At 39.0% G+C, this 27,409-nt stretch overlaps 1 protein-coding gene across 1 annotated transcript; it reads left to right on the top strand.

The window, feature by feature from the left end:
* The first annotated feature begins 2,422 nt into the window (after nt 1-2,422).
* On the top strand, nt 2,423-4,662 carry LOC109217065 (putative F-box/LRR-repeat protein 23). Its single transcript, XM_019381294.1, has 3 exons — nt 2,423-2,760; nt 4,013-4,464; nt 4,565-4,662. The coding sequence occupies exons 1-3, from the start codon at nt 2,423-2,425 to the stop codon at nt 4,660-4,662; spliced, it is 888 nt and encodes a 295-aa protein (XP_019236839.1).
* Nucleotides 4,663-27,409: the final 22,747 nt, after the last annotated feature.

Genomic DNA, 27,409 nt, shown 5'->3' with positions numbered 1-27,409 from the left:
AGCCTTAGGACTTCTAGCCTTCATCTCCTGAACCTGTCTAGTACCACCAGTGACCCAGATCAGGGATTTCTCTTTCTTTTGCTCATGTTTTGAATATTTTTGCTTTCTTTTTGTGGATTGTGGTAGCAACATATCTCCTATCAATGAAATCTACTTTTTTTGCTCTTGTTGATTGTTAATATTTCCTTGATACTTTGAATGTGTTTGCTTGATTACTGATGATTAATTCATGATTGCACTTGCACTTGCCCCAGTGGCCATGAGTGATTGTTAAAATTCTGGGAATCACACTTTGTTTATGCAACTTTTCGATGATACCAAAAGGGGGAAGAGATACTGTGCATTATATATTCTGAATAATTGATGTTTATACCCTAATGAACCTGGTCCTTGATGATAAGTAAATTTTTCTAACTTTGTATTGATGAATAGGCTAAGTTCTAACAGGGCCTAAGTGAGTGAAAAGCATAGAGTTTGTCATCATCAACAGGGGAATTTGTTGGCACAAGTAAAGGTGAAGTTTTGAAGACTGACAAAAGAACTCAGATATGGACCAGGTCCATCTTGTGAAGCACAGTTTTGATCAACTCAAACATGTGAGATGCACGTGAAGGAGATAAACCTAACTTACCAGAAATGATATCTCCTGATCCTGATCGAAAATGTTGCATATTGGATAAGGAGAACGACTCCTTACACAAAGAGAAACACGACTTAAGAAATGGATAGAGTTAGAGGGTGAGACCAACTAGAACTCTTCCACCTAGGAAGAGTAGCATCTGTATTCTAGTCAATCTCTTTTTACTAACTCCATAAATATCAGTGTTGCTCTCTTTTACAGGTAATGCACATAAGCAGAAGTTAAATGTGAATTGAGAGCAAAATAGCAAGGCAATTTTGCAAGCAATTTATGTGTGATTCAATCGTGCAATCCTGAAGCTACTTGAACCAGATAGAAGAACCAGTTCCATGCGTCTGTCTTTTTATTCTAGCTCAATTGTAGTAGGTGTTTTAATATTGTATCTTTCAGCTTTATCTAGAAGCAATTGTATTAGGTACTTAGAGTTTTCAAGTTAGAGTTAACTTGAAGTTGTCGCAACAGTTGAGGCTGTGTGCTAAAACGAGATTAGAGTTAATCCTAGGTTTACAAAAGAGTTTTTGTAAGTGCAGTTTTTGGCTCAGTGATTTTAGTGGAGAGTTTGGAAAAATCCTACTGGAAGGTAGGTCATGGTTTTTTCACCTTTTCAGCCAGGTGTTTTCCACGTAAAATCTTTGTCTTCTTTAATTTCTATATTTATTATTTCGCAATAGTAGCAGTTCGAACACATAGAAGAACCGGGTCCTTCTATAATCAGGTTAAACGAAAAATTGGGTACCACACAAATTAGCTCCCTTCTTGTATGGTATTGAAGTATAGAACATCACAAAGTATAAGAAGATATGTGTTAGAAAGTGATTGAGAGTGATATTCACGTTTATCATCATAGATTTAAACATTATTGGGTGAATTAAGTAGTAAAAACTTTAAAACTCCATTATTGGGATTTTTAAAAACTTGAAAACTCACTTTTTTAAAATTTTGATAAATTTTTGATTGGGGTTTGTTGAGAAGTCAGTTAGTTAAAATTTAAAGATATTCGGTGAAGATTTGAGCTATTTGGTAATTTCATGAGTTCAAATTCGTGGAGACGAAATTCAGTTTTTGTATAATTTTATATAATACTTTATAATTTTGTATAAACACTTCTTATACACCATTATACACTTTTGTACAAGGTTGATACGTTATTTATAATATTGTAAAAAAATCAACGGCTGTGTGGTTATAAACTCAAAATTTTGGCCAAGTATGTGAAATATGTTGTGTTGGGCTGTACTTTTGTGCAAATCTCTCCATGCAATAACGTTAAAATATCATGGTATAGCCCGTTTTCATACTGGTCAATGAAAAATAGTCAGCGATTATCAAGTCAATGAAAAATAGCCACTATTTTGCTGCAACAGGGACCAGTCCAGTATAATATACGGGAGTTCTGGTACATTTGTGTACGAACTCCAGCATATTATGCTGGACCGGTATACTTTGCTAACTCCTGTAAAATTTGCGGGAGACTGGAGCACCAGTGCTCCAAACTCCAGTATATTATACTGGACAATTATACTTGCTGGAACTCCCGTAAAATTTGCGGGCGTATTTTTCCGGATTTTGAACAGTATTTTCGCTCAGATTTAAAGTGGCTAAATTTCGATGACTTTTGAAACTTGGCTATTTTTCAACGACCAGTGATAAATCTGGCTATTTTTGAATTTCTCCTTGCAATAACTAGTCCAACTTATTTTAACCTGTATAATTTCGCTCATGTTCATCTTCCTCGCTTCTCCGCATCCCCCGTCAATCAAACAACTCGAACCCTAGAAAACAATGAATAGGAAGGCAAAACGTAAAAACAAGAACGTAGCAATAGCAAAATCGCGGCAATGGTTGGATCTTCCGGAAGAAATATGGGAGAACATATTAAAGAGGCTAGGGGCAATAGAGATACTGGAGAATGCACAGAAGGTCTGCACTATGTGGAGGCGAGTGTTCAAAGACCCTTTCATGTGGCGTGTCATTGACATATCGAATTGTCGCGGCCTCTCCGACTCCAACCACTTCCAAAAAATATGCAGCCACGCTGTTGATTGCAGCCAAGGTGAACTAGTTGACATCAGATTGGCGTTTTTCGCAACGAAAGAGTCGCTTGCTTATGTAGCTGAGAGGTAATATCTGGCTTCAATTTGCGGAAGTTACTTAATTTTGGTTTCCACGGTTCATGCGTGCGTTTCAAGTTGTATATAAAACAGGGGCAGCCCGGTGCACAAAGTAGTTCACGAAGGGTCCGGGAAGGGCCGCATCCCTAGGGGTGTGATGTGGATAGACTCTAATGCAAGTATTAGTGACTGCGTCCATGGCTTGAACCCCTGACCTATAGGCAGGGGCGGAGCTAGAGAGCGAGTTACGGGTTCTTCTGAACCCAGTAGCTTTGGTTCAAACCCTGTATTTGTTTGATGAAATTCATTAAACATGTATAAATTATTAATTTAGAACCCAGTAACTTAAGAATGATTAGATTCCCGAACTTATAAACTTTAAATCCTGGCTCCGCCTCTGCCTATAGGTCATACCGTTTCAAGTTGTGTATCATTTTCCAGAAATTTACATAGGGAGAATAGCTGGAACAATTTCCTATATGGAGTGAATTTTCTAACGAGTATAGGTGATCGATTAGTATCTCCTATACCACATTTCTAATTTACTTGTAAATAATAGTGATAATTTTTTTATCTGTAAAAAGCTGTATTAAAATCAAAGAATCATTATCGAAAGAGAGTCTCGACATGGCGGTGTAGACCTAGCTCCAACTGGCTAGAGGGTGACCGACCTACCGGACCAGAGGTAGCCGAGAATGTTACACTCCTTCCAATAAAAAAAAAGGGTAATGTTAATGCATCAAAAAAAAAAAAAAGTTTACAATGAGAATATTTTCATAATTGTATCTGTTTTGATTCTATGTATTATTCTGATTATGCACATAAGCGAGAAGCTGTATGAGGCGAATCTCATGTACGATTCTAGAATGAAGATTCTTTTCATTGAATGATGATCGTAATGTGGGGAAGAGGGTAAGATTTTTATGTGGGTAGGACATATCAACACCTTTTGCATCTCTTTATTTTAACAGAAATCTAGTGGTATAATATAGTGTTGGGTCGTGAATTCTCTTCGAGTATCTATCTTGCATATTGCAACAGAAAGAGAGAGGGATATTTATATAAAATTTGTGGCAGTTATTTACTCTTGGTTTGTCCTCTAAAATCCTTGCTTCCTTTCTTCCACTCTCCTCCAACAGAAAATCAAGTTGTATTATTAAATCCTATGGTGTAGTTGCTATAATCTTGTGTTGTATTGGATTATGTGTTTTGGTAATTTTGCTTTACACTGACATTAACTCATTTCTACTTTGATCAACAGATCAAGAAAACTTAAAAGACTTAGTATTGCATGGTGCCACTCAAAATTAGTACCTGAAGTCTTAGTTGAAGTATTTCAAAAGTTGCCACTATTGGAAGAGCTAAGTCTGACAGACACTGCTATTACAATAAAAGGTATTGAAGCTCTTGGACGCTTTTGCCCACGACTTAAGTCATTTGAGTTGAAGAATGTCGTCTCTTATAATATAAAATCGGTTGGTAAAAGAAATGATGAGGCGCTATCTATAGCTAAAAACTTGCCTGCGTTGCACCACCTTGAGCTCATTGGGAACAGTATGACAAATGTAGGCCTTGGAGCGATTCTTGATGGTTGTCCTAATCTTGTGTTACGTGACCTACGGGGGTGCTTTAATGTTAGACTCGACAAGGTCTTGAGTAGTAGAATTTCTCAACAGATTAAAGATGTGAAGTACCCTCGTGACTCTTTGGCAGGTCATAACTTCTGATGAATATAACATATGTTTGATTATTACTTTTATTATTGAAAAATTTGTTGCATCTCTATATCTTGTTTATTGTTGTTTTGTTTTAGTATCTTCAACAGCTACCTTTTTGCAATTTGTATTATGTAATTTTGCAGTTTCCTTTGCTAGATGGTCTCAGCAATCAGCATGGCATGTTGACTTTTGAGGTTGAACCTAGCAATATGGTTGCTCAAAAGTTTTCAGATTGTATGTTTCAAAGGACTCGAACCAATAACAACATAAGTCAAAGGATATATCTAATTGTATATTTATGAATTCTGTCCAACGTGAATATGTCTAATTAACACTATGTATGTGTTTAATGACCCAAAACCAGTATTTTAAAAAGCTTTCTTGGGACTTGCCTCGGGGCGAGGCTAAGGTTGGCATGTGGGCCGGTTAGGCTCGGGCCCGACACATGCACATGAGCTCATATGGGAAGTGGGTCTAAACGGGGCTAACTGTTTAAACCCGGGACCAGGTAGGGTGGGCTCCTAAATAGGCCGGTTCACTGAAAAAGCCCGTGAGGACCAGGACCGTTTGGGCCCGGGACCGGTTGCTAAGTGGGCCGGTTCAACCGGTCCTAAACGGACCCAACAGCTAATTTTTTTTAAAAAAAAAGTTTATTCCAAATTTTTTTTAGCCATTACTAAAGTTTAAAAAATGGCCGTTGGCCTGAAAAAATAGCCGTTTGCTATTTCTAAAATAGCCATTTAACCTCCCCACACTTTGTTTTAACCCAAACTTATTATAGTTATACTTTTTCCCTATTTTCAATTATAAATACCCCCTTATTCTTTCATTTTTCCCACAAAATCATCAATCTCTCGCATTTCTCAAATTCAAATTGAAGTATTCAAGTCTTCAAGTCTTCACTCATCTCTCATTTCTCAAACTCAAATTCTTAATTCAAATTAAATCATGCACGGTGATTCTAGAGTGCGCGCATTTGTTTGGGAACACTTTAATGTGGTAGAAGAAAATGAAGAAGTTTACAACTTTACATAATAAACTGCAAGAACTGTGGTCTTATGCTTAATGTTTTAGTTTGTTAGATTAATTTGAAGTATTATGTTGAAGGCATTGAATTTTAATTTGAAGTATTAAATGTAAACTTTAAGTATTTTTTTTTGATTTGCACCGGGTGTCCGAGTCTCTATGAGCCCCGACTAATCCCGGGGGTGCACAGGCCCTCGGTAAGGAGTTTCCCGCGAGTGCACCACGGTTAATTTAGGTTTTACCCAGTCCGATGGCCCTTAGAAATTGTTTGCACCCAGTGGGTTTCGAACTTGAGACCTTGTAAGGGAGCAAACCCCAAGGCTCAAGTCTATTGCCACCAGGCCAACCCCCGAGGGTTAAAATGTAAACTTTAATTTGCAAGTTTGATATATATATATATATATATATATAATTTACAAGAAATTGCCTTAGATAAAAAATGTTTTAAAAAATAGGCCAGACCCACATAGGCCCACTTAGCCCGGGACCATTAGTTCGTGGTCCCGGTCCAGTTCCTACCAAAAACCCATAAAGTCCGGGACCGTTTAAGTCCGGCCCACGAAGCCCCGGCCCACATAGGACCAGCCCCCGAGGCCCGTTTAGGCCCGGACCCGGCCCACATGCCAACCTTAGGCGAGGCACTATCCAAAGGCTTGAGGCTCTGTGTGGAATTTAGTTCTATGAGACTTACGTTCGACTGCGTACTTGAAACACGCTTAATGCTCAACGCCTGGAGCTCGCCTAACAATTTCTAACATAAGTTATGCATTAGCGTGTTGACACTCAATTTTTTTTCTAACAAATGAATAATTAACGTTTTATTTATCTATAGTAATATAATGATTAAGAGTAACTCAAAATAATGAGTTATGGTATTGCATTTTACGAATTAAGAACTTCGCAGATCCATTTATATTTTATGAACTTAAACTACATTTTAGAATAAGATATAGCATAATTTAATAAAGGACCTACTTTAAAAATGAAATATCATTTAAATAGTACATAGAAGGAGAATCGAAAATGTGAATTCCAAACAGATACATAAAATAGGAGCAAAAGAATATTTTTTTATTCAAAGTTAGAAGAGGAATTTAATTATTTAAGTAAAGTTTAAGAGGAAAATGATTTTCACCCAAAAAAAAATTACATAGAGGGAAAATTGAAAAACTCAAGGGAAAAATAGACATTTCTTATGATAGAGGGAGAATATTTCTATTCTTTAACTAGATGAGAAAAGGCCCGTATACGGGCCGCCCAACATTGTAATATTAAAATTGTTGTTTATCGGTGCTCAATTAATTTTTTGGTAAATAAATCGATCATTGTTATATCCATTAATAACTGATAGAGAATGATATTGGGATCACAATTTACAATTAATTTTTTTAATAATTTACAAAAAATTAAACTATAAATTATAACCTNAAATTTATTTCTCGAGCTTGGGACCTCGGAATTCGATTCCGGGCATACGCCCAGATCCCATATTTTCATACGGACCCTCCGGGACTGTCAAATCACGGGTCCGGATCCGTTTACCTAAAATATTGACCGCAGTCAAATTTATTCATTTTAATACCAAAATTTAGCATTTTCCACACAATTTCACATTTAAGCCTTCCGGCTACGCGCCCGGACTACGCACGCAAAACGAGGCGACTATAAATAAGGTTTTCAAGGCCTCGGAAGCACATAATGGGTAAGAAAACAGGTGATGACCCCTTTGGGTCGTCACAGTTAAAAAAAAAAACTTATGATTTTACTTTATGTCTTGTATACAACAAAATCAAGAGAAATTTTTAGTACAGTCAACAAAGAGAACTTCCAAGGGGACTTGCATCCCTAAAGAGGCAATTTACTACTTCAAACAAAGAGAACCAACTGCACTAAACAAATATTAACATGATATAAATTGTAATAATTCAATATAGTAGTTCAAATTATATTTTATTATAACTCATTTAAAATGATGTTACTGGTGATAAGATAATAAATATCTGATAGAAGTCTATATAAATTATAGGGATTTTAATTTTTTTCTTAATTAAGGATATAAGAGAAATGTTTTTATTTTTTCTATAGATTTATCATATGTTTAATTTTATAATGAAATAATATAAAATATTTTAAGACAATTTATAGATTGTTGAAAACTTATTATGGAAGAATGGAGTTCAAACCATATAAATCAAATTTTCACATCAATTAAGTATATAAGAGGTAACCTCCTAGAATAGATGAACAAATATCATCACTTATATTAACTTTTAAGGTTTAACAAACTATAAATTTTAAAATTACTTTTGAATATAAAACTTTTAAGTTTTAAATCACCTTCAAATAGTGTGAATACATAAAAGCCTTTTAATTTTATTTTTTAAATTGTGTTAAAATAGTATGGGTAAATATGAAAATCTTGTAAATATTTATCTAATATTTTTTTGTTGCTTTATTATTTAAAAATTAAATTTACTTTTTCTGTTGAAACTTTTAGTAGACTTAAATAAAAATTAATAATTTTATCATATGAGAAAAAACACTCGAAATGAGTATTTGCATGGAGTAACTCTCTGCAAAAGTAGTCTAATCAACAGTATATTTAAATATTTAAAGAAGTGTTGTGGTCAAGGGAATGTGAGATCCACGTATATCAAGGAGGAAACAATTTGCATTTAAGAACATAGAGATACTACGACAATGCTTTTCCATCCTCAACAACAGTAACACAGAGATACTACTATTTAACCAAAAAATGTGTCTTTCGGTCAAAGCCTATTTTTAGAAGAACTCGGGTTACTGATAACCAAGAAATTTCGTACTTTCTCAATTATATCAAAGGAAAAGACAAAAATAAGTAAAAAAAAATAATTGATTGCAAAGTCAAGATAGTAGAAAAGTAAAGTGAATATATTCCAATATTGTCTCAGATGATCCTTACAAATGAAATCCTCTTCCCTTTTATAGGGGTTTACAAATATAACGTTTCCTTCCTTTTATGGCTGAATCATTATGACTAATGACACTAATGATCCGTTATAATTGGCAATCGTAACTGTTTGTGGAGATTCTGTAACGGTTCCAATTCTTCTTCCTCACTAATTAGAGGTTCGTGAATCTTCCCCTTCTTACCGTCTTGATTCATTCAACCCATATTTACTAAATGATTTAGACACGAGCAACTGCATCCCTTCATCTCGTGAGTGATTTGCCCGTGCCTCTTGTATCTCGTGCATCTTCTAATGCAGTAACCAACTGTCACCTTCTTAGTGATCCACGTATCATGCCTTGTCAGCCACACATAATTCCACGTGTCATATTTATTTTCTACTAATACAGATAGTCCCCCCACTTGCCGAATATTCTAAAATTGAATATTTGGGAAGTGGTATGTATTTATAGCGGAAATCTTTGCTGTTGTTTCCCATGTATCATTTTGTCTTCTTCAGAACCAGCGCATCGTATGTCACTTCCGTTTAATGCATGTGCCACGTAGCCTCCGTCGATTGGGTCTACGACTCTTCAGCGATTTTTAGGGCTTTCTTGCGGCTGCGTCAATCACGAAGTGATTGCTTCATTTTGACGTTTCCATCATGACTCACTTTACATGATTGTTGCTCCTTCTTACAAATACCTCATGTGCCTTTAGTTTCCCGAAAACCTTCAATCTACAGTATTCTTCTTCTCTAATTGTTTTTATTCTTCGGTACGCATTACTTTCTTGCATCCATGTCTTCACCAAACCCAATTCCTCACATAACAATTATTGTAGATGAACTTCCTCCTTCAACTGCTCCTGTTAGGAGTAAAAGAGGGTGTAGGTTACGTAGCTTAGGGTCTTTATCTGTCCGTGGTTGTACTTCTCAACCCAAAATTGTTACTCCTTCTTCATCTAGGACTAGGGCTTCTTCAACCGATAGATCTTCTGCCAAAAATAGGGAATCAGGTGAGCCCCTTCGAGAACCAACAATTGATAAAATTATCACTGTGAAATTTTTTTTCTCCACTGATGGTGAATTGATTAGAAATCAAGTTACTTCTATGACTTCCCATGATTGTGCCGTTGTCTATCCTTCTCAGATTACTGATGGTTTTATTTCTCTTGTGCGAAGAGAATGTTACTGGAAACCCAATTTTCCAATTTTAATTCCTGGTCCAAACTAAAAGATAACTTCGTACCTGGCTAGTTACTCTTTTGTTTACACATATCCTTTCACTTTAGGTTTCAGACCCCCAATTGACCCAGTTATCATAGAATTTTGTCGCTTTTTCAACGTTTGCTTAGGATAAATTGGTCCTATTATATAGAGGGCCGTTGCATGTTTACGATACCTATCTAATTTGGCCTCTTTACCCTTTACCTCTCAACACTTGCTTTATCTGTATTCCCCTAAGTTGTTCCGCTCAGGGGTTTTCACTCTCGCTGCTAGGAGCAAAAGGGTTTTGGTTAGCCTTGAAGATGATAAGGACCGTGGCTGGTATGCCCGTTTCATTGCTGCTCCCACAAGTGGTTTAGTGGGTGAAAAGAACATGCCTTTTCTAGAAAAGTGGAATTTTGCACATAAGTTTTTTTTATATCTTTCTTCTTTTATGAGGGAGGAAAAAACCGATGATCTAATGAACTTTTTCTCTTTTTAGCAACCATAGAAGTTTTTGATGAAATTCTGAACTTCCTTTCTTGGGTAGAGAAGATGTTATTGGTTGCTCCCACGGAAAGAAGATCTTGGAAATACCTTTCTCATGGGTTTGGCTGGAAAGTCAAAACTCATGTTATCCGGTCCTTTATTTTTCTTCCTTTCTTTAGTATTTACTTGGGGATTTATAACTTTTTCCTTTGTTAGGATTTCCCATTCGAGGTGTCAGTGTCGCGTCTATTACTTTATCAAGGCTTTCTTTGTCTCTTGCTCAAGAAATGATCTTGCATTCCTCATCAAAGAGAAAAGCTAAGAGAGCTCATGGCTCTGAAGGTGAAGAGGAACGAGAAGAAAGTTCCTTAGTACACAGGCCTCGGGCTAGGAGGTGCGTTATTTTGGATGATGAAGTCACCCCTCCTTCAAGTTCAGTTCTTGTGAATGAGCCTGAAAGTGTCATTTTAACGAGCTCTGATGAAAAGATGAATGTTGCACCTCGTGACTCTACAGATCAATTGTTTTCCCATGGGTTTGATAAAGAAGATTTTGAACTTGTTTATGAAGAAGTACCTCTCGCCTCCGTTCGTGTCTGCTCCTATTGGTTCTCAAACTTTTGCTCCTGTCGTTGCTGCTACTGCTCTTCCCATGGCTGTTTTCACTTCCTCAACTGTCCCTACTGCTACCACTTTACGTGTTGAAGTTGGTTCTTCCAGTAGCAATAGGATGATGAAAAAAGTTACCATTGAAGTCCCCGAGGATGGTAATCTTTTGAAAGGGTCTGGCCAAGCCGATGTATGGCTAAAACCTTTAATTAGCCTAGTTGAGAAGTCTATGTTGGCAAGCCACAGTTCTTTAACATGGATGAATGATATTGTTCATTCATCTCTGAAGGTATAAGCCTTAGCTTTTTTCTTTTACTTCCCTTGTGAGTTTTATTTTTGTTTGATAATCACTTCTTTTCTTTCTTGTGTAGATCAATTTGATAGGCTCGGTGCTTATGAAGAGATTGTCAATACTGAGCAACTAGTCAACGATTATCGTACGGAAGCAGATAATTAGAGGGAACAGTACAAAAGTATTCAGTTGGAAAAAGAAGTTTTGGATGAGGAGAAGTGTGCTTTGGAACAGCAAGTACAAATGATGGCATCAGAATTGGCAATTGAAAAAGCCTCTTCCAGTCAAGTGGGCAAGGACAAAAACATTCTTGAGTCTTCATTCGCGGAGCAACTTTCTATAGCTACCGAAGAAATTAGGGGTTTGAAAGATTTGCTTAATCAGAAGGAGATATATGCCGGGGAGCTCCGTGCATCTTTAGACAAGGTCCAGTTCTTTGAGAGATCATTCGCCCCTTTGAAGGCTTCTTATGATGCTTCTTTGGCTGAAAGAGAAGAGTTGGAGGCTGAAATTGAGCAATGGGAAAAAGATTACGAAGCCCTTGAAGATAAAGCAAATCTTGATGTAAGTTGGGCTTTTTTGAATACGCGCCTTGAGACTTTGATGGAGGATAGCCAGGAAGGCTTTGACTTGACTATTGAGATTGCAAATGCTAAGGAAACTATTGAAAAAACTCAGCAACGTCAGAACTTTTCCTTACCTGAGTTCGGCGTTCCCGAAGGTGATGAACTTACTCCTGGTGAAGTTGATGTTCAAGCCTCTTCTGCTCAAGTTGTATCTTCTCCCGTTGCTGATGATGCCTCATTGGATTCTGCCTCTCTTGCTGTTGATAGTACTACTTTAGATCCTGCCCCATAGTGTTCTGTGAACTGTTGTTGGGATTTTTTTTTCTTTTGGAATAGTTGGAATTTTTTTACCCATGGTCTATTTTGGGGTTTATTATTAAAGTTCCTTGGTTTTAACTAAGTTCATACTTAGTTTTGGCCAAGTTTAATATATATAATATATTATGTTCTACTCTTTAATTTGCATTTAAAAATGCTTTAGTATTTCGTGATTTTTGAATAGACATGAATTTTTATCAAAGAGGACCTTTTTATAAACGACACTAATGAAGAAGACGTCTCAACTTCATATTGGTGTAAGCATATGAAAGAAGTAGGGAAATACATATTTCAAAGAAATCTCGTTCAAAGAAATCCCGTGAATATTTGAGGAAGTTTTGTATTTTGAACTTTCAAATTATATAACACTTTACATGTATTCAAGTAACTTTTTGTACAACATCTACAACTCTTTCATAATTATTTTCTTTATAACAGATTTCACAAATTTCTAGGGTATATTTTGCAACCCATAACTAAATATTGCCTTTAACCTTAGTACTCGTAGGATCTTATAATTTATGTCCGCGAGTTTACACTTTACGAAAACTCAATACAAAAGGATTTTGATTCAGACTTGTTTTCTTGGCTCTTGACTTTTGATTTTTGGGTCAATCCAGGCTTGAACTGACTTTTAGTCTTCTTTCTTCTTTGACTTGCAGTCTTCTTTGCCTGCTACCTATAGTCCCCCAACTGTTAGAGCTTTGAAATATGAGATCCCGAGCACTTTATTATTCCTTCCACTTGGTCCATTTCCTGAAAAGTAAAATACACACGGCACTCGGAGGTATAATTTTAGATGATGTCTACTTAACCCTTTTTATTTCCATCAGATAGGTAATAACCCAAACCAGGGATGATTTTGTGTCCCGCGTGTCTTTTAGGTCTAAAATCATCATTTGGTGCGTGCTAGCTTTGTGTCTATCATCTAAAATGGTTAGTATAATTAAAAAAGAATAAATCTAAAACTTGCATAAATGATACCTGACTGGGGGTTTTCCCTTTCAGAAGTAATACTTATTCAAATGAATAACATTCCAATTTGAAGGGAGTATTTTGCCGTCTATTGTTTCTAACTCATATGCACCATTTCCAGCAATACCTCGAATCATATAAGGTCCTTCCCAATTCGGACTCAATTTTCATGCATTGGCCGCTTTTGATGATTGAAAAACTTTTTTGAGCTTGAAGTCCCCAATCTTGAAGTACCTAAAATGAGCTTTCTGATTGTAATATCGCTTAATAATTTGCTTCTGTGCTGTCATCCTTATTAGAGCTGTTTCTCTCCTTTCTTCAAGTAAATCGAGATTTATTCGCATCTCTTCTTCATTTGCTTCTTTGGTTGCTTGGGTGTCACGACCCCGGTTCGCCCTCCGTGAACCATCGTGACGACACCTAGTCTCTACGAGTAGGTAAGCCTAAATTGCAGAAAAGAAACCAAATATTTGCGGAAGTAAAATAATTTAAAACAGAAATAAGAAATAACCAGTGTGTAAATGTGCCGCTCGGCAAACACCATGTTTAACGCTCAAAACCAACACATAAATCCAAGACCCGAAAACCCATGAATCACAAGCTAAGAAGTACTACACAGCTCTAACTCCAGAATGTCTAACAAGAACTGAAAATACAGAAGGGCTAATACTAAACAGCAAGAATAGAAAGAGACTCCATGGTCTGCGGACGCGGCAGATATACCTTGAAGTCTCTACAGAAGCGCCTCGCCTCAAGGATGATAAGACTGAGCGAAAGTACCTGGAGCTGCACATGAAAAACATGCGCAGAAGGGGCATGAGTACACCACAGCGGTACTCAGTAAGTGCCAAGCCTAACCTCGGTTGGGTAGTGACGAGGAAGGTCAGGGCCCTACTGAGATTAAATAAATATTAAAGTGACAGGATAAGATAAGCAGTGCAATTGAGAATCTACAGCAAGAGTCTATACGGGATAATAAAAGTACAATAACGGAAATAGAATATAAAGACAAATCACCAGGTAACACCTCTCACAAAAGGGATAATAATCAGGGATCTCTTGGTATCCCGAGGATCTCTTGGTATCCTTAGTATATCTCGGGGATCTCTTGGTATCCTGAGTATCTCTTGGTATCCTCAATACATCTCGGGGATCTCTTGGTATCCTGAGGATCTCTTGGTATCCTCAATATATATACACACTAGGGATCTCTTGGTATACCGAGGATCCTCAATATATGCCAGGGATCTCTTAGTATCCCGAGGATCTCTTAGTATCCTCAATATACGTGCTAGGGATATCTTGGTATCCCGCACCTCAGTCCAAATCATAAATACGTACACGGGATCTCCCGGGATGCCGTCCCGTAGTCCCAAATTAAAACACACAGAAGCAACACAAGGATACTCAATTAAATGCTAAATACGTATCAAGTAAACAGTTAATCCTAGTCTAACATGCTTCACGTAATGCAACTAAAGCAGTTTAAGCAAAAAGGCAATTAAGTCAACTAAACATGCTTTTCTAAACTAACAACAGGCAAAAGTCGCAAATAGAATAAGCAGGAAGGAAAGGAACTCAGCTTAAATACTAAAAATAAAATCGGGGTTTTCAACAATTAGCTCAAGTACGCGCTCGTCACCTCACGTACAAGGCATTTCAATTATCAAACATCATATCCTAAGGGAAAGGTCCCCCACACAAGGTTAGACAAACCACTTACCTCGAACCGGCTCAAATCAGCTAGAAACCACGCTCTTGCCACGAGTACTCGGCTCCAAAAGGCCCAAATCTATTCAATTCAATTTCATAATGTAAATAACACTTCAAATAATTGATTATATAATTAAATTCTAAGCTAAGATGCGGAATTAGGTAAAATGACCAAAATGCCCTTCAGGCCCACGTCTCAGAATCGGGTAAAATTTATTTTTCCAGTATCCTCGCACTCTCACGAGTCTAACCATACCAAAATTGTCCAAATCCCATAAAATTTCGACCCTCAAATCCGTGATTCTATCCGAGAGGGTTTTCTAAACTTTTCCAACAAAATTCACGGATTAAATGCCAAAACTAGTAATAGATTCGAGTAATCTAACCAAAATTAAGTTAAGAACACTTACCCCGTTGTTCCCTCTGAAAATCTCTTGAAAAATTACCTCACCCGAGCTCCAAGTCGCCAAAAATGGAAAATGGGACGAAGTCCCATTTTCAGAACTTGAAATAGTCTGTCCAGCAATTTTCGCACCTGCGGTTACTGTTCACCGCAGGTGCGGTACTGTTCACCGCAGATGTGGTCACTATTCACCGCAGGTGCGGTACTGCTCACCGCAGAAGCGATTACTGTTCATCGCAGGTGCGGTCATTGTTCACTGCAGGTGCGGTACTGTTCACCGCAGAAGCGAAAATTGCAGAAGCTGAAATTTCAGCAGCTTTCTTCAAGTCTGAATTGATCCGTTAACCTTCCGAAACACACCCGATGCCCCAGGGACCTCAACCAAACATTCCAACCAATCCCAAAACATCATTCAAACTTGTACCAACCTTCAAAATACTTCAAACAACATCAACACACCTATTTTTCATCGAATTCAAGCCTAAGAATTTCAAAAACTCTATAAATACGTTTTCGATCAAAAAGTCTATCAAACCTCGTCCGAATGACCTGAAATTTTGCACACACGTCACATTCAACACTACGGAGCTACTCCAACTTCCAGAATTTCATTCCGCCCCTCGGATCAAAATCTCGCTATCAAACCGGAAACTTCCAAAATTCAACTTTCGGCATTTCAAGCCTAAATTAGCTACGGACCTCCAAAACACAATCCGACCACGCCCCTAAACCCGAAATCACCTAACGGAGCTAACGGAACCATCGGATTTCCATTCCGAGGCCGTCTTCACACTGTTCCGACTACGGTCGATTTTCCAACACTTAAGCTCTCATTTAGGGACTAAGTGTCCCAAAACTCTTCGAAACTCAAAACCGAACATCCCGACAAATCAAAATAGCAGAAATAAACTTGGGTGAAGCAATTAATAGGGGATCGGGGCGTAAATTCCAAAAATGTCCGGCCGGGTCGTTACATCCTCCCATACTTAAACTTTCGTTCGTCCTCGAATGAGCACAAAGACATACCTGAAGTAGCTGCTCATGGCCCCAAACTGCTGAGCGACGCGCTAGAGCTCAAAATGACCGGTCGGGTCGTTACATCCTCTCCCACTAACATACGTTCATCCTCGAACGTGCTAAGAACCGTGTTGGAGTTGTCCGAAATCACTGTTTAACACCTCGAGCACCTACCCGTGCTACCACAACTCAACTGGGTACCCTAGCTCGTTCAATCTGAAGATATCCTTTTCCACTTAAGCAAATAAGCCTTAGAGCCCAATTCCTACATCCAGAATTCTCTACCAGGCCTGTCCCAACATACGCTCACCGTATCAATAACTATCCGCAGCGCCAAAACATGACTGCATACCTTAGCTGAATTCACACCTTGCACCACTTTACTCACAGGACCACAATAACATTCTCTGATCAATTTAGTCGAAATCCCATGAATCTGATGCTCCCATTGCACCTCATGACCTACATAGGTCTTGCTCTAACTCTTACCATACCGCCAAGACGGAAGAGGTGTGTAGAAATTCATACCCAACTGTGAATCAACAAATCATTGGATCTATACTACTGATAAGAACCATCACCTCATTCTGAACCAAATAATGGTCTTAGCTCCTTAATATACTTTACATAATCAGATGATGCCACAATGTGCCAATAGGCTATGAACTCGAACGGATAAAAGGAAAACGAACTCTAGAAGGAACTACTCAACTCGCGCACTAATATGAACTTTCTTTAGAAAATAGGAAGCAAGGCATACAAAAATAGCATATAGAAAAATGTGCTCAATATCACACTGTTGCGGCGTGCAACCCGATCCAAATAACATACCCATGGCGGCGTGCCACCCGATCCAAATAACATACCCATGGCGGCGTGCCACCCGATCCAAATAACAAACCCATGGCGGCGTGCCACCCGAGCCACACATAGAATTTACCTAAGGAGATATACACCGAGCTAAACTGCTCATTATAACAAAATTCTGAATATCGGTCACAAGCACTCTACGTGCATAATACCATCCATCGGGAGACATATAGTGCCCTAGGCTACAAAACTCAAACACAACTGAGGTGCGATATACGATCTGAATCTCGAGAGCCATCCTACTCATATAACATCGTCTCTACGCGGAACCTCAACACATAAGAAATTCATCAAGCCGTCTCACAACTCATATGGCTCAATATATCATAACATGAAAGAGCTGACGACGAAATAGTACCCCGACTACTTGTCCAAAGGAGCGCATTGCTGAAATGAACACATCTAGCCTGATATAGAACCCATATTCACATTTAGATTCATCCACAGACCTCAAGCTGATTCTAATCACACTGAACTAGGCTAATAACCTTTCGAAGGTCCATAATAACCCCCTTTTTCTCATAACACGCGAGAACTATCATCATAACGGGGGCAATCCTCCACGGTCCACAACCCAATAAGTCGAGTGCCCTCCAAGCATAAATTCTCAAATTAATGATATCACCACCATCTTCATACTTGGTTTAAATCTTCAATCAATCAAGTGGCTACATACCACACTTATACAATCTTCCTGTGGGGCACGCTCCCACGACCTTCCGTAACGAACAACAAATATGCGTATCCATACCACCAGCCGCACTAACGCTGAGAAGCGTTCAAGAATCCATAACCAGGATGCAAGGCCTTTTTCACAAAACACCGATCTCAGGTGCCGCTGAAGACGATACCCACTTACTTTAAACGTCGAAACTCCTTTACTACTCATCCGAGCTCGCGACATCCTTGTCGACACCGAACTGCAAACTTGATCCTCACTTCAAATTCCATACAACACACTACACCAACATGCCAATATACAATAGAACACGATTTTCATCATAGCTCCATAACCACTGATAGATTAACACTTCATCATATAAAATTTTTCACTTAACTCACTTCAGGAGAACCATAGCAACACGCAGGTGAATTCTCATAACCGTAGAATATGCAAATATCTAAGTAGTGGTCTAAGCCACTATAGCCCTTCCGGGATCCGCCTACACATGACAGGCCATAACAGTGGAATACTTCTGAATAACATCAATTACGGCGGTCCACAAGCCTCACACGTGTCGTCACGAATCACTTGCATAACTTGATCACGTTGAAGTAAATGATCACTACCACCAATATGCCAATTACATTATCACTAACCAATCTATCTTCTTCCAAATTAATTCATGATTGCCTTAGAAATAATAATAACTCCATTCAACGTATAACACACTCCATCCGCACTCATCCCGAGTGACCTTGAATCACGAGACCATGCTGTCTCAAATCCCACGAGCCATTTCATACCTCCCAAATGCTACACTGTGATTCAAAACATCATAGAACATTCTGTGCCTCTTCTCATAAGCTGCTACAACGCTTTATTCTCAACCACACCTATAGGCTCGAGATCATTAGGCACCACGCTTGCCCCTTTGAATCCACTAGGATCGTTTTTGAGAGCCACCCGCTCTGACTTGGCCCCGAATATAATCAAATCCATGAATCTTCTAGCACATAAATACCCTCTCGACGAAGCATCCAGCAGAATCACTTCCCTTGAAATCCGCATCTATACAAGGCATAAATCCTAAATCCAAGCTCACTCTCTAGCTGCACAAGTCCATTCACCCCTCGTGGACATCAATTAAATGTGCGGCAACATCTTTCCAATTCAAGGTTACGTTGTATCCTTCTTCATTTCAAGTAGCTCCTTTCCGTTATATCAAATCTCCTGCCGCATAATAGCCCATACATCAAATTAGATCCGTAGACCCCAATCATCAATCACTAAAATTCCCAAGTCGTTCCAAACTCTCCTGAAGGTGCGTAGTCATCCTAGCACAAAGCCCATATGCAAATCCGCCACTCTCCCACTTTGGCGGAACTCACCCCTCTAATCGACTACTCGCTATTTGCTTCTTATACCTGGCCTTCTAGAAATTTTAACCACCGCTTGACACTCCCCACTGCTCAGTTGTTGCCTTAATAAAATCTATCTTTGTAGCACTTGAACCCACAATTCGCTATTAACTTAAAACCTTTCCGGAGATCATCTTTCTCGAGCCGTTGGCATTAGAAACACCGATTCAATCCTGAACCACCGCACCCCGCGATATCCAGCAGTCTTTTCTCCAATATTATTTCACAATATCCTACCCCAAGGGCGAATCGCAGAAGACCATAACACCGGCGAACTTAACACATACAATCGAGGACGACGACACTACATCGCAGATAAAAATTTCACCACGCTTGAATTTACCAAGTCTCGTTACTCCATCACCCCAACACATAGGCAAGCCTCCTACCATCTAGTCAATACTGTGCAATAACCAATCGCGAGCATCAATAGCAATTTGTGCATAGCCTCCAAGCTCTTAGGAGCACAACTATCGAGTCGAAACGATAGAAAAATCCTTCCGCAAGACGACGACAATAGCTCACCCAACTATACCGGGAGAAAGATCCTGCACCACATCTGTAGTACCATTACAATTCTTCAATTCTCAATTTATAACAAGCGGCTCGCGTCGCAAATGATTGAGTAGGAAGGAAACAAAGGCATAAGCCTCAAGGAATCAAATCGCACGTTGAGGAAATCAAGAAGTGGAATTTTTGTGACAGTTACATAGCCTCTCGTAGATAAGTACAGATGTCTCCGTACCGATCAGCGAGACTCTAATAAACCGGCTTGTGATACATGACTCCTATGAACCTAGAGCTCTGATACCAACATGTCACGACCCTGGTTCGCCCTCCGTGAACCATCGTGATGGCACCTAGTCTCTACGACTAGGTAAGCATAAAAGAAACCAAAAATTTGCGGAAGTAAAACAATTTAAAATAGAAATAAGAAATAACCAGTGTGTAAATGTGCCGCACGGCAAACACTATGTTTAACGCTCAAAACCAACACATAAATCCAAGACTCGGACACCCATGAATCACAAGCTAAGAAGTACTACACAGCTCTAACTCTAGAATGTCTAACAAGAACTGAAAATACAGAAGGGCTAATACTAAACAACAAGAATAGAAATAGACTCCACGGTCTGCGGACGTGGCAGATATACCTTGAAGTCTCTACAGAAGCGCCTCGCCTCAAGGATGATAAGACTGAGCGAAAGTACCTGGAGCTGCACATGAAAAACATGCGCAGAAGGGGCATGAGTACACCACATCGGTACTCAGTAAGTGCCAAGCCTAACCTCGGTTGGGTAGTGACGAGGAAGGTCAGGGCCCTGCTGAGAATAAATAAATAATAAAGTGACAGGATAAGATAAGCAGTGCAATTGAGAATCTACAGCAAGAGTCTATACGGGATAATGAAAGTACAATAACGGAAACAGAAGATAAAGACATATCACCAGGTAACACCACTCACAACAGGGATAATAATCAGGGATCTCTTGGTATCATGAGGATCTCTTTGTATCCTCAATACATATACACTAGGGATCTCTTGGTATCCCGAGGATCTCTTGGTATCCTCAATATATCTCGTGGAGCTCTTGGTATCCTGAGGATCTCTTGGTATCCTCAATACATCTCGGGGATCTCTTGGTATCCTGAAAATCTCTTGGTATCCTCCATATATATACACACTAGGGATCTCTTGGTATACCGAGGATCTATTGGTATCCTCAATATATGCCAGGGATCTCTTAGTATCCCGAGGATCTCTTAGTATCCTCAATATACGTGCCAGGGATCTCTTGGTATCCCGCACCTCATTCCAAATCATAAATACATACAGGGGATCTCCCGGGATGCCGTCACGTAGTCCCAAATTAAAACACATAGAAGCAACACAAGGATACTCAATTAAATGCTAAATACGTATCAAGTAAACAGTTAATCCTAGTCTAACATGCTTCACGTAATGCAATTAAAGCAGTTTAAGCAAAAAGGAAATTAAGTCAACTAAACATGCTATTCTAAACTAACAACAGGCTAAAGTCGCAAATAAAATAAATAGGAAGGAAAGTCACTCAGCTTAAATACTAAAAATAAAATCGGGGTTTTCAACAATTAGCTCAAGTACGCGCTTGTGACCTCACGTACAAGGCATTTCAATTATCAAACATCATATCCTAAGGGAAAGGTCCCCCACACAAGGTTAGACAAGCCACTTACCTCGAACCGGCTCAAATCAACTAGAAACTACGCTCTTGCCACGAGTACTCGACTCCAAAAGGCCCAAATCTATTCAATTCAATTTTATAATGTAAATAACACTTCAAATAATTGATTCTATAATTAAATTCTAAGCTAAGATGCGGAATTGGGTAAGATGACAAAAACGCCCCTCAGGCCCACGTCTCGGAATCGGGTAAAATTTATATTTTCAGAATCCTCGCACTCTCACGAGTCTAACAATACCAAAATTGTCCAAATCCCATAACATTTCGACCCTCAAATTCGTGATTCTATCCGAGAGGGTTTTCTAAACTTTTCCAACAAAATTCACGGATTAAATGCCAAAACTAGTAATAGATTCGAGTAATCTAACCAAAATTAAGTTAAGAACACATACCCTGTTGTTCCCTCTGAAAATCTCTCGAAAAATCGCCTCACCGAGCTCCAAATCGCCAAAAATGGAAAATGGGACGAAGTCCCATTTTCAGAACTTGAAATAGTCTGTCCAACAATTTTCGCACCTGCGGTTACTGTTCACCGCAGGTGCGGTACTGTTCACCACAGGTGCGGTCACTGTTCACTGCAGGTGCGGTACTGTTCACTGCAAAAGCGAAAATTGCAGAAGCTGAAATTTCAGCAGCTTTCTTCAAGTCCGAATTGATCCGTTAACCTCCCGAAACACACCTGAGGCCCCAGGGACCTCAACCAAACATTCCAACCAATCCTAAATCATCATTAAAACTTGTACCAATCTTCAAAATACTTCAAATAACATCAACACACCTATTTTTCATCGAATTCAAGCCTAAGAATTTCAAAAACTCTAAAAATACGCTTTCGATCAAAAATCTATCAAACCTCGTCCGAATGACCTGAAATTTTGCACACACGTCACATTCAACACTATGGAGCTATTCCAACTTCAAGAATTTCATTTAGGCCCTCAGATCAAAATCTCGCTTTCAAACCGAAAACTTCAAAAATTTAACTTTCGGCATTTCAATCCTAAATTAGCTACGGACCTCGAAAACACAATCCGACCACGCCCCTAAACCCGAAATCACCTAACGGAGCTAACGGAACCCACGAATTGCCATTCCGAGTCCGTCTTCACACTGTTTCGACTACGTTCGATTTTCCAACACTTAAGCTCTTTCTTCGAAACTCAAAACCGAACGTCCCGGCAAATCAAAATATCTGAAATAAACTTGGGTAAAGCAGTTAATAGGGGATCGGGACGTAAATTCCAAAAACGACCGGACAGGTCGTAACATCCTCCCACACTTAAACTTTTGTTCGTCCTCGAACGAGCATAAAGACATACGTGAAGTAGCGGCTCATGGCCCCAAACTGCTGAGCGACGCGCTAGAGCTCAAAACGACCGGTCGGGTCGTTACATTGGGTGTATCTCGTACTTGAATCAACTATTTCAATAGGGATTAAGGCTTCAGCACCATACACACGTGAGAATGGAGTCTTTCTCGTACCTGTTTTTGCTGTCGTGCGGTAAGCCCATAAGACTCCTGGTAACACTTCTGGCCACTTACCTTTTGACTCCTCTAATCTTTTCCTCAAGTTATTAATAATAACCTTGTTTTTTTATTCAACTTGTCCATTAGCCACAAGATGATAAGGTGTGGAAGTTATCCTTTTAATCTGCAAACTCTAAAAGAATACTGTGATTTTCGCACTTATAAATTACGGGCCGTTATCAAACACGGTTTCTTTTGGTACTCAAATCCGACATATTATGTTTCCCAAACGAAGTCCCCGACTTCTTTTTCCCGTACCTGTTAGGCACCAGCTTCTACCCACTTGGTAAAATAATTGGTTAGTACTAGCAAAAATCGTACATTTCCTTTGGCTTGTGGTAGTGGACCCACGATATCCATCCCCCACTTCATAAGCCATGGTGAAATAACCGGATGAAATAAATCTGCTGGGTGATGCATGTTGTTACCATATCGTTGGCATTTGTCACATTTGGCCATAAAGCTTTCCGCATCTTCTTCCATTTTTGGCTAATAATATCCTGCTCTAATTAGAGTTTTTATCGAGGATCTTCCTTGTTGATACCCAATTTTTCCCTCACATATTTTAAAACATATATATACTTTCAGAATAGCACATATGCAGTTCTAAGCATGCACAAACATTTTTTATAATTTTTCTATAATATTAAAAGCTCCAAATCAATTTATTTCTTCTCTTTTATTTATAAAATATCCCAATAATTATCCTTCAAATTACTTTTGTGATGATTTGGTCATCTAAATTCTTTTTTTATGCCAAAGTAGTGTTTAAATATTTTAGTGCATTTTTTTTTTGCAATTATATTTACATTTTTAGGCTAAATTGCACATCTTTGCAATAATCGCCCATACTAATGCATAATTACATTATTGATGCATAAAATGCTCTTTTATATTTTTAAAATGTTAAATAACTATTTTAGATCATTTTTAGTACACGAAAATATTTTTTTGAACTCATTTATTATTTTTATAAATTATGTAGTTATTAAAAGTGGCTATTTAAAATCTGGCCTATTCTTATTTCAATTTTGGTCTTAATTTCAACCCAATACCAGCCCAATTTCAAATTAAATTTACCCATCCCAAACCCTAATACCCGATCCAGCCCCAAAACCCTTTCAATCTCGGCCGTTTATCATAGAGATCAACGGCCACAAACAGCCCCTTCCTTTTTTAGTCCCAAATGACCCCCCAAACCCTTTCATTTCCCACCATCCGTCGCCCTGAAATCCCTCTCCTCTCTCAAATGCTCTCAAACCTAACCCTAATCGGACCTCATCGTCACTCATCCGTCACCACCCCCCAGGCCTCTAGTAGTCTCATTCACGTTGGTATTGCCATCTCCATGGTCCTCAAGGGACCAGGGTTAGTTGGCTTGAATCTATGGCCCCTTTATCACCTGTTTCAGGCTGTTCCAGTGTGATTCCGAGTAAGATCGTCCTACATCGACTATGATCTATGGGTTTCTAAGCATGTTTCTTCACCTCTGTGTTGTTCACCTCGAAACCCTAATTTTTTTTCTTCTGAACCTCTNAGTTTATTTTTGGCTAACAAATTGGTCCGTTACCGGGAATCTGATAATCCATTTTATTTCAGCCTAACTTTCCTTGTTGCATCAACCATGTCGAACAATAATTACAACATTCAAGGAAACCAAGAAAATCAAACAACCCAGCAACTTCAGGGAGATCCACAGAACAATAACGTACTGATTCCTTCTCCACGAGGCTCTCCACGGCGGTCTCGTGAAGGCACTCCTGATGGGTCTCATACAGATGGACAGGCTCAATTCGAAAATGTTGAAACTATGGATGAGGCTTTGCAAAAACTTATTGCCTCACAAGTCAATAAAGCTCTTTAGGCTTTTGTTAGCCAATTACCTGTTGCACCGCCCACACCCACTCCAAATAACAACACTCTGGAGAACCCTCGTTCCGGGCTCGTTAATTTAGGTAGTGGTGGAACCCCCCAACGAATCACAGGAGGGAGAACCAGGTAATTTAGTTAATTCTGATTTACAAAACTTAATACTAACATTGCAGAAACAGCTCAAGGAGCAAAGTGACCGCATAGAGCAAATACCCGGGGTGCCACTCGTGATCAAAGGGGTAGATATGGATAAGTATTCTCAACAGCCCTGGAAGCCAAGCGCTGCTCCCCTTCCAATTCCAAAGAAATTCAAACTGCCTGATATACCAAAATACGACGGAACAACAAACCCACGAGACCACGTGACTGCATTCACAACAGGCGTAAAAGGCAACGATTTGACTAAGCAGGAGATTGAATCAGTATTAGTCAAAAAAATTGGTGAAACACTCATTAAGGGTGCACCAACATGGTATTCTCTTTTACCCGAAAATTCTATAAATTCTTTTGCTGAGCTTGCAAATTCTTTCATCAAAGCACACTCGGGAGCTCAAAAAGTCGAAAAAAGAATGGAAGATATTTTTAAAAACAATGGGACTCAGAATTGCTTAGGGAATTTGTGGACAGATTTCAGCGTGAAAGAATGACATTGCCACGTGTACCAGATAACTGGGCAGCTATAGCTTTCACAAGCAATTTGAATGAGAAAAGCTTAGAAGCTACGAGGCGACTCAAGGAAAGCCTTCGTGAATTCCCCGCTACAACATGGAATGACGTTTACAACAGATATAGCACAAAGTTGAGGATTGAAGAAGATATTATTTCACGACATCAAAAAGAAGAAAAGGTAAGCTCAAGACGGGCGGAAAATGAAAAAAGGTCCGCTAAAAATAGGTACGAGCCATACATGGGACCTACGGGAAGAGACTCACGGTCAAAACAGGACAATCAAAGGTACGATCACAGATCGAGGAATAAAGAGTCAGGCTCATCATCTAGATTTGGGAATGACCGAAGCACACGTGAATCACGAGATGATGATAGAGGTCTAAAGGCAAGGTTTGGCGGTTATAATTTCAACGTGAGCACTTCCGAACTCGTGGCTGTTTTAAGAAGCATGGGAGATAAGGTTCGATGGCCGAAAGAGATGAGATCGAATCCAAACAGGCATAACCCTGATCATTGGTGCAAGTTTCACAATGACCACGGGCATAAAACAGCAGACTGCAGATTTTTACAAGGTGAAGCTGATCATTTACTAAAACAAGGATATCTTACTGAGTTGTTCAGTGAGAAGGGAAAGCAAGCTTACATGAAGAACAGGCAGGAGCCTCCAAAACCACCTTCTCAAAGAACTGTCAACGTTATAAGTGGGGGTGAAGATATCAATGGTGTATCATATACTGCAGCTAACAAGATTTCCAAAGTAACAATTACCCACGGGAAGCGGATGCGACATGTCTTGGAGGAAGAAAATCTTACGTTCGATGATGCAGATGCCGAGGGTCTATTAACTCCACATAACGACGCACTGGTAATATCTTTACTTGTACATGACACTAACGTGAAACGAGTTTTAATTGATCCAGGTAGTTCCATGAACATTATTTTGGTACGAGTACTACGCGAGATGCAAGCAGAAGATAAATTGGTACCAAAAGCGCATACTTTGTCAGGATTTGACAATTCCAGTATTGTAACGAAAGGGGAGGTGATGCTTACTACATTCGCAGAAGGCGTTGTCAAAGACACAAAATTTCAGGTAGTGGAAATGGAAATGGCTTACAACATAATTCTTGAGAGGCCATGGATCCATGACATGGACGCTGTTCCATCAACCTTGCATCAAGTCATTAAATTTTCAGCGCCATGGGGAATATGTCAAATCAGGGGAGACCAACAGACATCTAAGAACATCAACTCAGTGGCGAATTTAAGTGCGAAGGGTGAAGAGAAATAGCAATTACAGAATTCAGTTGAGGACAACATAACATCAACCTCAACTGAACAAGGGCAAACAGATGTGGACTCAAGGCCCGATTCCATTCAAGAACCAGAAGAAAATGAAAACATCAAAACGACGATAGAAGAGCTGGAGGCAGTGGTTTTGTTTATACACTGGCCAGAAAGAAAAGTGTATATAGGAGCCAATCTCAGCCCGGATATGAAACGTAAGTTGATTGAATTTTTAAAAGCTAACGCAGATTATTTTGCTTGGTCCTATTCTAATATGACAGGTATACCACTGGAGGTAATGACTCATAAGTTGAATGAAGACCCATCTCATCCACCTATCAAACAAAAGAAAAGAAAGCAAGGCACTTTCAAAAATCAGGTGATTCAGGATGAGGTGCACAAATTGTTAAAAAATGGGTCTATTCGTGAGGTAAAGTATCCTGAGTGGCTAGCCAACACTATTGTGGTACCTAAAAATAACGGTAAATGGCGAGTCTGTGTAGACTATACAGATCTTAACAAAGCTTGTCCTAAAGACTCTTTTCCATTACCTCATATAGATCAACTAATTGATGCTACTGCAGGGCATGGGTTGTTAAGTTTTTTAGATGCATATTCAGGTTATAATCAGATTAAAATGGATCCGAGTGATGAAGAAAAAACTTCATTCATAACAGACAGGGGGACTTATTGTTATAAAGTAATGCCTTTTGGTCTAAAGAATGCAGGAGCAACGTATCAGTGGTTAGTTACCAAAATGTTTCAAGAGCATTTGGGAAAAACTATGGAGGTCTATATAGATGATATGCTTGTTAAAACTCAGCACTCAGGAGATCATATATCGCATCTGACTGAAACGTTTAAA

The sequence above is a fragment of the Nicotiana attenuata genome, unplaced genomic scaffold (genome assembly GCF_001879085.1).
Source record: "Nicotiana attenuata strain UT unplaced genomic scaffold, NIATTr2, whole genome shotgun sequence".
Lineage (NCBI taxonomy): Eukaryota > Viridiplantae > Streptophyta > Magnoliopsida > Solanales > Solanaceae > Nicotiana > Nicotiana attenuata.
This window is presented reverse-complemented; position numbering and strand designations above follow the sequence as displayed.

Bases quoted from the DNA above. Each gene is read 5' to 3' on its own strand.
- LOC109217065 (XM_019381294.1), top strand. From the start codon at position 2,423: ATGAATAGGAAGGCAAAACGTAAAAACAAGAACGTAGCAATAGCAAAA. The intron at 2,761-4,012 runs GTAATATCTGGC...TTTGATCAACAG, and splicing joins CTTGCTTATGTAGCTGAGAG to ATCAAGAAAACTTAAAAGAC. The intron at 4,465-4,564 runs GTCATAACTTCT...GTTTTGTTTTAG, and splicing joins CCCTCGTGACTCTTTGGCAG to TATCTTCAACAGCTACCTTT.